Source organism: Astatotilapia calliptera, chromosome 6, assembly GCF_964374335.1.
Source record: "Astatotilapia calliptera chromosome 6, fAstCal68.1, whole genome shotgun sequence".
Classification (NCBI taxonomy): domain Eukaryota; kingdom Metazoa; phylum Chordata; class Actinopteri; order Cichliformes; family Cichlidae; genus Astatotilapia; species Astatotilapia calliptera.
The window spans coordinates 6,115,627-6,127,772 of NC_137427.1; the positions used below are offsets into that span (position 1 = coordinate 6,115,627).

A 12,146-nucleotide genomic window follows, 5' to 3' on the forward strand; every position below is an offset into this window, starting at 1 on the left:
CTTTAATCTTTATTACTTCTATATCTTTCATCTTTAGATTCACATCTCTCGGTTTTGACAATTACTGAGAATTATTGAGAATTTAAAGAGATATTCAGACTATAAAGATTAGCCCCTCTCTCCACTCAACACTCGATCACTTAGATAGAATATGAAATTTAATTTGTTAGCACAGTAGTGGATTAAATACTAGGATATACAGTTTTTGTAAAATATCAATAACTCAGGGTTATTCATGCTTTCCTCAGATTTTTACAATTACCAAGAAAAAAACCCCAAACAAACCCAAAACACACTATTTGGCTAACAATAAAAAATATGTAAAGTAATCAAATATACAAAGTATTATCAAATAAGCAGAATGTAAATATTGGGCAACAAAAAAATGATAATAAAAAATTACTTAATAGACAGAATACAGAAGAAACTCTACTTCCCCTCATGCTAGTAATTACTTTGACTGTTCTGCAACCCTGTGTATTGTAAAACTAATAAATGAAATGCCAGGCTTAGGCAACACTTTCCATCCCTGTCGGAGTCTTCCTTTTTTTGCATTTCTTTTCTTTTTTCTGTGTCTTTGATTTACTGTGATTTTTTTCTTTTACTCTATCGTTTACAAAGCAAAATAAATCATTGCTGGAAATCAACGCAAACATGCAGTCAGAAACAGATGATTACTGAAGGGGAAAAAAGAAGTGAGTCATAAGCAGAGGTGGAGAAAGAATGATAATCTGTTCAAAGTGAAAATCTGAGGGGAAAGAGGAATTTTTTATGCTTGCCTGACCTGTTTAATCCTGCTCTGTCTTTATATTCTGGCTCTCCACTGTCTAATATTCTTTTCAAATTACAACTACCTCTATGGTAATCCCACCCTTCTGTGGCCTACATTATACGTTAGTCTGTGTTCTGCTCAGTGTGATGAAAGCAAACAATTGCTATTGCAGTGATGAGATAGTCAATCAAAATGGATATCAGATATGATCAAATCCAATCACTCAGATAGGTGGTTGGGCAATCAGCAGTTTAGATTTAAAGTGTTACTGGAGGACAGGACCTGAAAAGCATAATCCTGCATTGTGGTTTCATGGCTCCTGTTCAAAATCAGTGCTACCCTGCCCTCTGGTGTCTAAAAACTGTACAGCAGCGGTCCCCAACCCCCGGGCCTCGGACCGGTACCGGTCCGTGAGTCGTTTGGTACCGGGCCGCGAGAGTTGAGGCTCAGGTGTGAAATTAGTACAATAGTTTTCAGGGTTTTTATCGGTTTTCAGCGTTATTTTGTTATTGTTTTTATCGTTTACTCGGTTTTCCTTGGTCTTTTCATGTGTGTTATGAATAAATTTTCTTTTTTTCGGTACCGGTACTAGTTTTATTTTGTTGTATTTATCCGCGACACCTTAAAGGCCGGTTCATGAAAATATTGTCGGGCATAAACCGGTCCGTGGCGCAAAAAAGGTTGGGGACTGCTGCTGTACAGTATGAATTGGCAGTACGGGGCCATCTATCTATGGCATCTTTTCTTCTTACAAAAAGGTTAATAAAGTGACTGAAAAGACAAACAAGCTAAATTCCACTCTAAATTCATCCAGTCATTTAAAAATGTTTATGAGTTTAATACCAAAGTTCCACCAAAGTGATACAAACAATTACAGCTTTTTATTTAAAACATTTAAAACAGCTATACATCACTATAAAAAGATAAGTATAAAAATACTTGAAATTCGAACACTGACACATTTACAATGTTAAACGCTGTGCATAAATGCTAAGATTTTGTAACTTTTACATGAGACAGGATATGGAACAATATATTTTGTACGGTACAAACTGAATTTCGACCTCATGATAGAGCTCGGGAAAGCTAACTACAAATCGCCATGGTCTTGCACTAAATCAGAAGGATATACATTTTCCAGTTTTCAGTCACATGCACAAGCTGATGTATTGATCTTTATAGGGTCGCCATTCAGGGGTAGTAGTGACAATGTAGTACAATTTTAAAAGGCCATATAAAAACATTTGAAATGTAACTTCACTGATTACTAACAAAGCCAAAAATCAATTGATGTCTCAGCTATGCTCCACTATATTGTCCTGCAAAGCTGGTGAGACGATGGGCTGGCTACTGTATGACTGACAGGGTGATGCTGGGATTCCTAGGCCAACATCTCGACTGCTCCTCCTCCTAATGTGACTTATTAAACTCTTTCCTGGGGTCATCAGTAACACCCCTCTTTCTTCTACCAGTCCGTCAAACACTGCTCCCAGACTCTGCCGTATTCTTACACAGAAACGTGGGCAACTGAAGACATAGAGAATAGGATTCAGTAGTGGATTTAAGAATGCCAGTGTTGTAGCTAGAGGTAGACCTACTTCCACTAGTTTGAGATATTCCATATTATATTGGGCTGCCACTTCAATCATACAGAAGATGTGATAAGGAGCCCAGCACAGTGCAAACGCTGTAATCACAGATGTCACCATTTTAGTGAAACTCTGGGATAGCTGGCTCTGACTCGTCAGATTAGGGGTGGTAGGAGTCAAGGGGCCTTCTTTAGTGGTTAATGATGGACCAGGGATTAGAAATTTGAGAGATAATTTATTTGTGGCTGCAGTTCTTCCATGTGTAGTTCTTGATTGTTGATTTCTGTTTAACGTAATCAGATCATCAGTTAGTCTAGTGGCACTCTGCTTCCTCCTCCTGTTCCTGCTCCTCAGACTGAGACCAATTTTGATGTAGCTTCCTGCAATCACTGCCAGTGGCAATATGAATGCCAGCAGCAGCTTGGAGATAGCTGTGGTCCACTGCCTCATGTTACAGTCTCTCTCAGGTGTGGCATATGAGGAATACATGGCAAAATTGTGATAGCACAACTTTCTTTTATGCTTCGTTTCAGTTACTGAGCGGAAAACATAATATGGCAATGCATTAGCTGCTGCCCATAGCCAACCCAATATGCACACTTTCCACGCGCCTGCTACTGATCGATGATTTTGGCTCCACACTGGCTTGGTGACCAGAAGTAAGCGGTCCAGCGAAATGGCTGCCAAAAGGAAGGCTGATACGAACATGTTGAAGAAAAAGATGAATGTCTGCACTTTGCAAAGTGGGTTGCCAAGCTCCCAGCTGTGACCAGAGTTTAGGTATAAAGTGAACAGGGGAAGCGTCAGGGTAGCCAGGAAGTCAGACAGGGCCAGGTTGAGCACCCAGATGGAGGCCACGGTGCGTTGTCTTAGGCGGAAGCCCACCACCCAGATGATCAAGGCATTCTCCAAAATCCCCAGGCCAGAGACCAGTCCATGGATGCAAACCACAGTCAGATTGACCTGTGTGTTGTTATTAAGTTCATGCCTCCTCATCATCTCAAGCTGGGGACAGAAAACCTGGTCCTCTGAGACATTTGTCTTGTTGGACATGTTTGAGATTACTTTTTCTGAAAAGTGAAACAAGACACAGACACGAAGCTTATGAATAACCAGTTAAAGTCAGATTTAACGCAGGTTCCATTTGTTTTACAAAAGGTCAGGAGGTATTTTACTTTCCTAATCTCATATCCATCTTTGTGAGAATGTAATAAGTAATCTATGTGTTTAAATGCCCCTGTGAGCAAGCTTACGCTGAACAAGCAAAGAGATACTCTAACAACACATTTCAAAGCACAAAACAGCAATTTGCACTGGGAACATGGAGTTTTTCATAGCTAAACACCCGGCTGGCGCATACTCCACGTATGTTATAGCCAGACATACATGGAGTATCTATCCAAGTTGCTGTCTCTGAGAGAGAAGTATTGGATCTCAGCACTTGCTATAGTGACACCTGCTGGACTGAATTGTGGTTTCACTTTTAAATGTTTGTTTTGAACGAGTTGAGGTAAATTAAAAACAACATATATTCACAAGAGCTTGAATAAATATATATATATACAAGCTCTGTTGAAGGCAAAAAAATTAGCATATTTGCTGGAAAGGCAAAAAATAAGCTGAGATTTGTCAACTGTCCCTGTGGTTTGGCATTAGTGATTCCTTTTCCCCTTTTGATACTCATGATTTTGATTTGGCACAACAGATAAATGTGCTGGGGAGGTGCATCCTCTTGACATAATGTTATGAAACTTTTATGTGATTGTGGTTACCACGGACACTCCTTCCACACCCTAAGGTGCATTGATTCAACTTTTCTTGCCTATTTGTCTTTTTGTTTTTATTGAGCAATTACATACTTTGCTTTCAGCATTATGACTAATATGATTATTGATGAATAGTAAATCACTGGGTAGTAATATTTTTGCAAATTAAAGCATCGTTTTCTGACTAGAGTTACCTTTCACCATAACTGTCATGGAAGTTCACTGTGAGAAAAAAATAAGAAAAACAGCGACACAGTCTCTTTGAAACATGTCAAAGCTTGTTTTTGTGGACTAGCCACATACCATCTATTGGGCAACTACACATGCTTAGTTAAAGACAATCCATAGGAGACAACAGAGATACCAACAATCTGTGAGGATGCCTGTCGTTATCAGCCCATAATATCTCCAGTGAAATATACACTCTAAAGACATAAGGGTAGCCAAAACTTAAATGTACGGGCACTTTTCAGTTTTAAAACATTACCATACTGTGTACACAATTCAAAACACCTATTTTTAAGGTTTCAAGTGATTGTTGTTAATGTTATGATAAATCATTATAAAAGTCATTTTAAAATTGTAAAAGACAAGGGAAGACATCAAATAATCACTTTTTCTTTTTTCCTGATATTACTACTATCAACATACTTAAGGGTCATTTCTTAAAATGGACATGATTATGAAGTTGCTAGATCATGACTGCATAATTCACAGTGCGTGAATGAGATATGATGTTCAAATTAGAGAAATAGACACTCGTTATCACTTCACTCCTCACAAAGATTGGTTGTGGCTTATATGCTTGTCTCATCAGAGATTTGACTTTAAGGTTGTAAGCCTCTCCTGTAAGTGTGAACGGTTAGGAACTATTTAAAGTCATAACTGAAGACATGATCTGCACCTCAGGCACAAAACCCACTGACAGTTACCTGGCACGTTAACACCAGGATCACTGTACTTACGCAAGTAGGAAGTAGATGAAGTAGTAAATGGAATCAAGATAACTGCGTCTTAAACGAAGAGTCATTTTCCCCCCTGATTACCACATGCCACATTGTTTCAAGAACTATGGATTTCCAATTCCAATACACCTGGCTTCAAAGGAAAAAAAATCCTAGGGCCGATACATTTGAATAATTTGTGGCTCAGCTTTAACACAAGTATTTATTGTTAGATTAGATTAAGGGGAGTAACACAAAGCAGTGACACCCTTACAAAAGAGACAGTGTAGCTAATAAAAAATTATCTGATTACTACAGTAGCTTCTTAGTAGTTCTAGTATTGAACATTAAGGGAGGTAAAATAAAGAAATACACTATTAATATGAACTTTAAGTTTCTGCCTGTTCTAATTGTTCTCTACTGTTGCTATTTCTCCCTTATTTTCTAAAAGATTCCAGACATTTTACAGGCACTGAATTATGGGTTGAGATTTTTATAATAAAAACATTTGACTATTCACGTATAAAATTCAAAGCAACATTGTTCTCCCTTAGCTATGGTTACATTCTTAGTCACATCCCTGCACTCATGATGTAGATGAGGTAAACACAACACCAAGTCTGCACATGAATACAGACGGATGAGTTGATAAAAACGAGACACAATGCTGACGTGAATGCATGTTTCTTTCTTGGACTACTAATTTTCTTTTTTTTATCTTTCTGGAGAACTTGGGTGAACTCAGTCTTTGAATACCTACATTATGAGAGGCCCATCTAATACAAGACAGAACAATTTCACCAGGCAACTCTGCCTGCTTTCGCACCAGCTGTAGTGATTATGAAAATAGAGATTTGTGCTTTTATGAACATTGAGTCTATTATGTCAAAGCATATTATCAGTGTGAAATTATTTCTATTTTTACTACTTGACAGCTGCTACACATTACACTTTTATGTGAATTCTATTGATTCTTATGCTTTATGTGTGCTCTATATAGTCAGGTCATATTTTATTAAGTAACAGCAATTCAATTCAACAGCAACATAATATACAGCCTCTACATTGGCCATAAAACCGAGTTACACCTTTGTCTCAGTGAATTAAATTACATTGAAGTGTAGCCTTTTAAAAAACAAACAAACAAACAAACAAAACCCCCCAAAAACCTGCTAACTAAATGTGCAATAATCAATATATCAGATTTACTGTCCATTGCTAAAATTAAATGTATAAAGGGACAGGTGACAAGCTCAAAACCAAACATAACTATTGCTCAACAACAGCAAGAAGTAGAGCAAAACCATGATGACTGCATACATAGCTTGTACTCATAACTAAACTTTAGTATTGTAGAAAACACTCACCTGTATAGTCGGTCAGATTCACAGAAGAAATAGAAAGTTGAAACTTTTCAAAAATTTCTGTTGTGCACTTCTTGTGAGCCTACTTTTCTTACTCAGCACTTCAGTTCTCTCAGTTTATAGTACTTTCCAGTCCTAGAGACACCTACTGAATCCCAGACACACAGAGATGAATGCTGACATACCTCCCTTTGCTCCACCCCATACACTGAAAAAATGTCTAATGACACAGTGGGTGTAACACACTGTTAGATTTTTTGTCTCCACTTTGCAGTAATATACTGGTGTCACTGTTGCCAGAGTCATTCCGCCGTGTTACGGTAAGTAACACGGCCTCTGGTAGAGGACCCGAGCTTGAAGGATAAACCGCCCGCAGGGGCGTGCTGGGTTTTTTATATATATATATAAAAACACCCAGCACGCCCCTGCGGGCGGTTTATCCTTCAAGCTCGGGTCCTCTACCAGAGGCCTGGGAGCTTGAGGGTCCTGCGCAGTATCTTAGCTGTTCCCAGGACTGCGCTCTTCTGGACAGAGATCTCCGATGTTATTCCCGGGATCTGCTGGAGCCACTCGCCTATCTTGGGAGTCACCGCACCTAGTGCTCCGATTACCACGGGGACCACCGTTACCTTCACCCTCCACATCCTCTCGAGCTCTTCTCTGAGCCCTTGGTATTTCTCCAGCTTCTCGTGTTCCTTCTTCCTGATATTGCTGTCATTCGGAACCGCTACATCGATCACTACGGCCGTCTTCTTCTGTTTGTCTACCACCACTATGTCCGGTTGGTTAGCCACCACCATTTTGTCCGTCTGTATCTGGAAGTCCCACAGGATCTTAGCTCGGTCATTCTCCACCACCCTTGGGGGCATCTCCCATTTTGACCTCGGGACTTCCAGGTTATACTCGGCACAGATGTTCCTGTACACTATGCCGGCCACTTGGTTATGGCGTTCCATGTATGCCTTGCCTGCTAGCATCTTGCACCCTGCTGTTATGTGCTGGATTGTCTCTGGGGCATCTTTACACAGCCTGCACCTGGGGTCTTGCCTGGTGTGATAGATCCCAGCCTCTATGGATCTTGTGCTCAGAGCTTGTTCTTGTGCTGCCATGATTAGTGCCTCTGTGCTGTCTTTCAGTCCAGCTTTGTCCAGCCACTGGTAGGATTTCTGGATATCAGCCACCTCCTCTATCTGCCGGTGGTACATACCGTGCAGGGGCCTGTCCTTCCATGCTGGTTCCTCGTCTCCCTCCTCTTTCTTGGGTTTCTGCTGCCTGAGGTATTCACTGAGCACTCGGTCAGTTGGGGCCATCTTCCCAATGTATTCTTGGATGTTCGTTGTCTCATCCTGGACTGTGGTGCTGACACTCACCAGTCCCCGGCCCCCTTCCTTCCGCTTAGCGTACAGCCTCAGGGTGCTGGACTTGGGGTGAAACCCTCCATGCATGGTAAGGAGCTTTCTTGTCTTTATGTCAGTGGCTTCTATCTCCTCCTTTGGCCAGCCTATTACCCCAGCAGGGTACCTGATCACGGGCAGGGCGTACGTGTTGATGGCCCGGATCTTGTTCTTACCATTCAGCTGACTCCTCAGGACTTGCCTGACCCTCTGCAGGTACTTGGTGGTTGCAGCTTTTCTAGCGGCCTCTTCATGGTTCCCATTCGCCTGCGGGATATATATATATATATATATATATATATATATATATATATATATATATATATATATATATATGTATGTGTATATGTATATATGTATATGTGTGTATATATATATGTATATGTATATATGTATGTATATATGTATATGTGTATATATATATATATATATATATATATATATATATATATATATATATATATATATGTATGTATAATTACACCATTTAATTACACCATTTATTTATTTCAGTTCTGATTTTTCTCTGCAGAAATATGCATTTCGCAAATCAAAAGCTGAAATAAACTGAAAACATATTTTCATTGAGGAAGCACTTGTTTTTACTAAACCATTTAACCCATGTATTTTCTGATATGGTTGTACAAACAATAATGATATTATGTCATACAAACCGGATTCCAAAAAAGGACATTAAACAGATTGTGAATAAAAACTGAATGCAATGATGTGGAGATGGCAAATGTCAATATTTTATTCAGAATAGAACATAAATCACGGAACAAAAGTGTAAACTGAGAAAAGTTATCATTTTACGGGAAAAATATGGTGATTCAAAATGTCATGGTGTCAACAAATCCCAAAAAAGTTGGGACAAAGCCATTTTCACCACTGTGTGGCATCTCCCCTTCTTCTTACAATACTCAACAGATGTCTGGGGACCGAGGAGACCAGTTTCTCAAGTTTAGAAATAGGAATGCTCTCCCATTCTTGTCTAATACAGGCCTCTAACTGTTCAATCGTCTTGGGCCTTCTTTATCGCACCTTCCTCTTTATGATGCGCCAAATGTTCTCTATAGGTGAAAGATCTGGACTGCAGACTGGCCATTTCAGTACCCAGATCCTTCTCCTACGCAGCCATGATGTTGTGATTGCTGCAGAATGTGGTCTGGCATTATCTTGTTGAAAAATGCAGGGTCTTCCCTGGAAGAGATGACGTCTGGATGGGAGCATATGTTGTTCTAGAACCTGAATGTATTTTTCTGTATTGATGGTGCCTTTCCAGACATGCAAGCAACCTCATACCATCAGAGATGCAGGCTTCTGAACTGAGCATTGACAACAACTTGGGTTGTCCTTGTCCTCTTTGGTCCGGATGACGTGGCGTCCCACATTTCCAAAAAGAACTTCAAATCGTGACTCGTCTGACCACAGAACAGTCTTCCATTTTGCCACACTCCATTTTAAATGATCCCTGGCCCAGTGAAAACGCCTGAGCTTGTGGATTTTGCTTAGAAATGGCTTCTTCTTTGCACTGTAGAGTTTCAGCTGGCAACGGCGGATGGCACGGTGGATTGTGTTCACTGACAATGGTTTCTGGAAGTATTCCTGAGCCCATTCTGTGATTTCCTTTACAGTAGCATTCCTGTTTGTGGTGCAGTGTCGTTTAAGGCCCTGGAGATCACGGGCATCCAGTATGGGTTTACGCCCTTGACCCTTACGCACAGAGATTGTTCCAGATTCTCTGAATCTTCGGATGATGTTATGCACAGTTGATGATGATAACTGCAAAGTCTTTGCAATTTTTCACTGGGTAACACCTTTCTGATATTGCTCCACTATCTTTCTGCGCAACATTGTGGGAATTGGTGATCCTCTACCCATCTTGGCTTCTGAGAGACACTGCCACTCTGAGAAGCTCTTTTTATACCCAATCATGTTGCCAATTAACCTAATTCGTGTTAATTGGTCTTCCAGCTCTTCGTTATGCTCAAATTTACTTTTTCCACCCTCTTATTGCTACTTGTCCCAACTTTTTTGGGATTTGTTGACACTGTGAAATTTTGAATCAACATATTTTTCCTTTCAAATGATACATTTTCTCGGATTGAACTTTTGATCTGTCATCTACGTTCTATTCTGAACAAAATATTGACATTTGCCATCTCCACATCATTGCATTCAGTTTTTATTCACAATTTGTTTGGTGTCCCAACTTTTTTGGAATCTGGTTTGTATATATCATGACAGACAACATGTGCACAAGTGCTGGGTTTTCTTAGTTATATTTTTTAGGGTCTTAAACCTACACTCTGAAGTGCCTTAGCATTTATTTTGTTGGCACCATTCAAATAAACTGAATTGTTATGAATAGAATATCAAGCCCCACACTTCTGCCTTTATATACACTTTGTCCAAAAATACTGGCTCACACCACCAAATCAACGCACAAAGCAGGGTCCACAAGGACATGGATGAGCATGTGTGGTGTGAAGGAACTTTACTGTCCTGCACTGAACCCTGACCTTGCTTTGTGGGCTGAGTTCATTGATTTGTAGGGTGAGCCAATACATGTGACAAAGTGTAAGTAGCTGAAATCATTTTTAACAAACGGGTAAAAGAAGGAAAAAAAACTGTTGCAATTAAAAAACCTATTGGACAGAGACAGCTTCTTGTAAGATGGTGAGAGAGCTTGTCTTCATTGTTGGAGGTACATTTTGTTCTATCTTCAGGGTTTATCCTTAAAAACCTTAAAGCATGCCATAATAAATAGTAACACACAGTAGCATTGAGTTGTGATGTGAAATAATGAGTTACTCAGAGATTATTTATTCATCATCTATCACTATTAGCTAACTGTTCAAACATACCTCTGAATTAGTTCCAATATTGCACATGCTGACTACTGGTATTCCAGGTTCAATACATAGAGGGAACCAAAGAAGACTGACATCGCATCAGCAAAGGTGTTCTCTTTGTCCAGCTCAACAATTACAAGCCCCTCTGCACTCACCATCCAGCAGGTGGCAGTCATTGAACTTTGTCCTTAAATTTATAGGGGCAACATTGTCATTATGCAACATAAAATAACTCCAATACTTCACTTCTTCACACTGTATAGATAATCGTAAAGCAAATAGCTATGTACAGTTAATTATTAATGGCCTTATGTACATAAGTTAACATATTATGATTGTACATAATTGGGAATTATTCTGCATATTAAACACACCTAACAAAGAGTCACCCCAATTAAATTACCGGAGTTGCATCAGCTGTATGGTTATTTTGGAGTTTATAGTTGGTGCTGCTGTTAAACTTTACAGTATTGAATTCAGTATTTCTGCTGTTGGTGTAGCTAGACTACCATGTTGATCAGTAATATGTAATGTGAAATTTGATGGTTACTTTGCTGGATTCACTGAGACACATGTCCAACAACCTTTGTTTATAAAGGAAATTAGAGAGATGAGAGCTAACAAAACAGAGTCTGGATACCTGTCTCCACGAAAAGCTCCTGTGCCAAACAGAAATTGTAATATTGTCTAATCAGCTATATTTCATAAATGACTTTTTACCAAGCATAACAAGCCTTGGCGTCATTGGCAGGTTGCCCTCTGCCCCAAGAGACATCCTGGTAGATGTTTCCTGCCAGATGTTTCCTATCAGAAAAAGGACCAAGACATTTTATGTAACAACCCCCCCCCCCCCCCCAAAAAAAACAAAACAAAACAAAAAAAACAAAAAACATGACAGCGAGCAACAGCATTAAACCTAGAGCTGTATGGAAAAAGCTTACATCTGCTAAGTCAAAGAGGGCGTCTTCGTTTTCCTTGTAATACTTCATCATGAGAAGTATGTCTGCTGTGCCAACCTTGTTATTGGTCAAAACTCCCTCACTTTCTATCTGCTGGAGAAGTGTCCTCATACAAAAGTTTCCATTTGAGCTTCTGACTGGAGAAATAATTAATAATCCTTTATGCCTTTGATTATGTTTCAGCTGATGCAGCAGGGCAAAGCTCCAGAGTAATCGTGTCATTCAGATTCTCTGGTCTGTTGCATCTCAAAAAAGAGGCCATTGGAAAAGTTACTTTATATGGCTATTTCAACAAATATGTCCTCACTAAAAGATGAACCCTGCAATTAGGATTGAATAGTAACGGAAAGGCAGTGACGCCCCATTGAAGAGTCGTAGGCTGTGGATCTCTTAAGATCTCACTGTTGGGTTTGTAAGGCCATGTTACTCCTGAAGATATAGAGAAGATATAAAACAAAGAAGAGAAGATATAAAACAAAGTTCTAAGCTAATCGACCTTA

General features: G+C 39.5%; 2 protein-coding genes across 2 annotated transcripts in view; one reads left to right on the forward strand and one right to left on the reverse strand.

The window, feature by feature from the left end:
* vwa11 (von Willebrand factor A domain containing 11) overlaps positions 1-12,146 on the forward strand; it is a 28,513-nt gene that overhangs the window by 2,284 nt on the left and 14,083 nt on the right. The window lies entirely within an intron of this gene.
* Positions 1,587-6,599, reverse strand: LOC113023665 (prostaglandin D2 receptor 2-like). Its single transcript, XM_026169912.2, has 2 exons — positions 6,439-6,599; positions 1,587-3,431 (listed from the first exon to the last, which is right to left on the reverse strand). The coding sequence occupies exon 2, from the start codon at positions 3,412-3,414 to the stop codon at positions 2,068-2,070; it is 1,347 nt and encodes a 448-aa protein (XP_026025697.1). The 5' UTR covers positions 3,415-3,431; positions 6,439-6,599; the 3' UTR covers positions 1,587-2,067.

Coding starts and splice junctions, on each gene's coding strand:
- LOC113023665 (XM_026169912.2), bottom strand. CDS start 3,414: ATGTCCAACAAGACAAATGTCTCAGAGGACCAGGTTTTCTGTCCCCAG.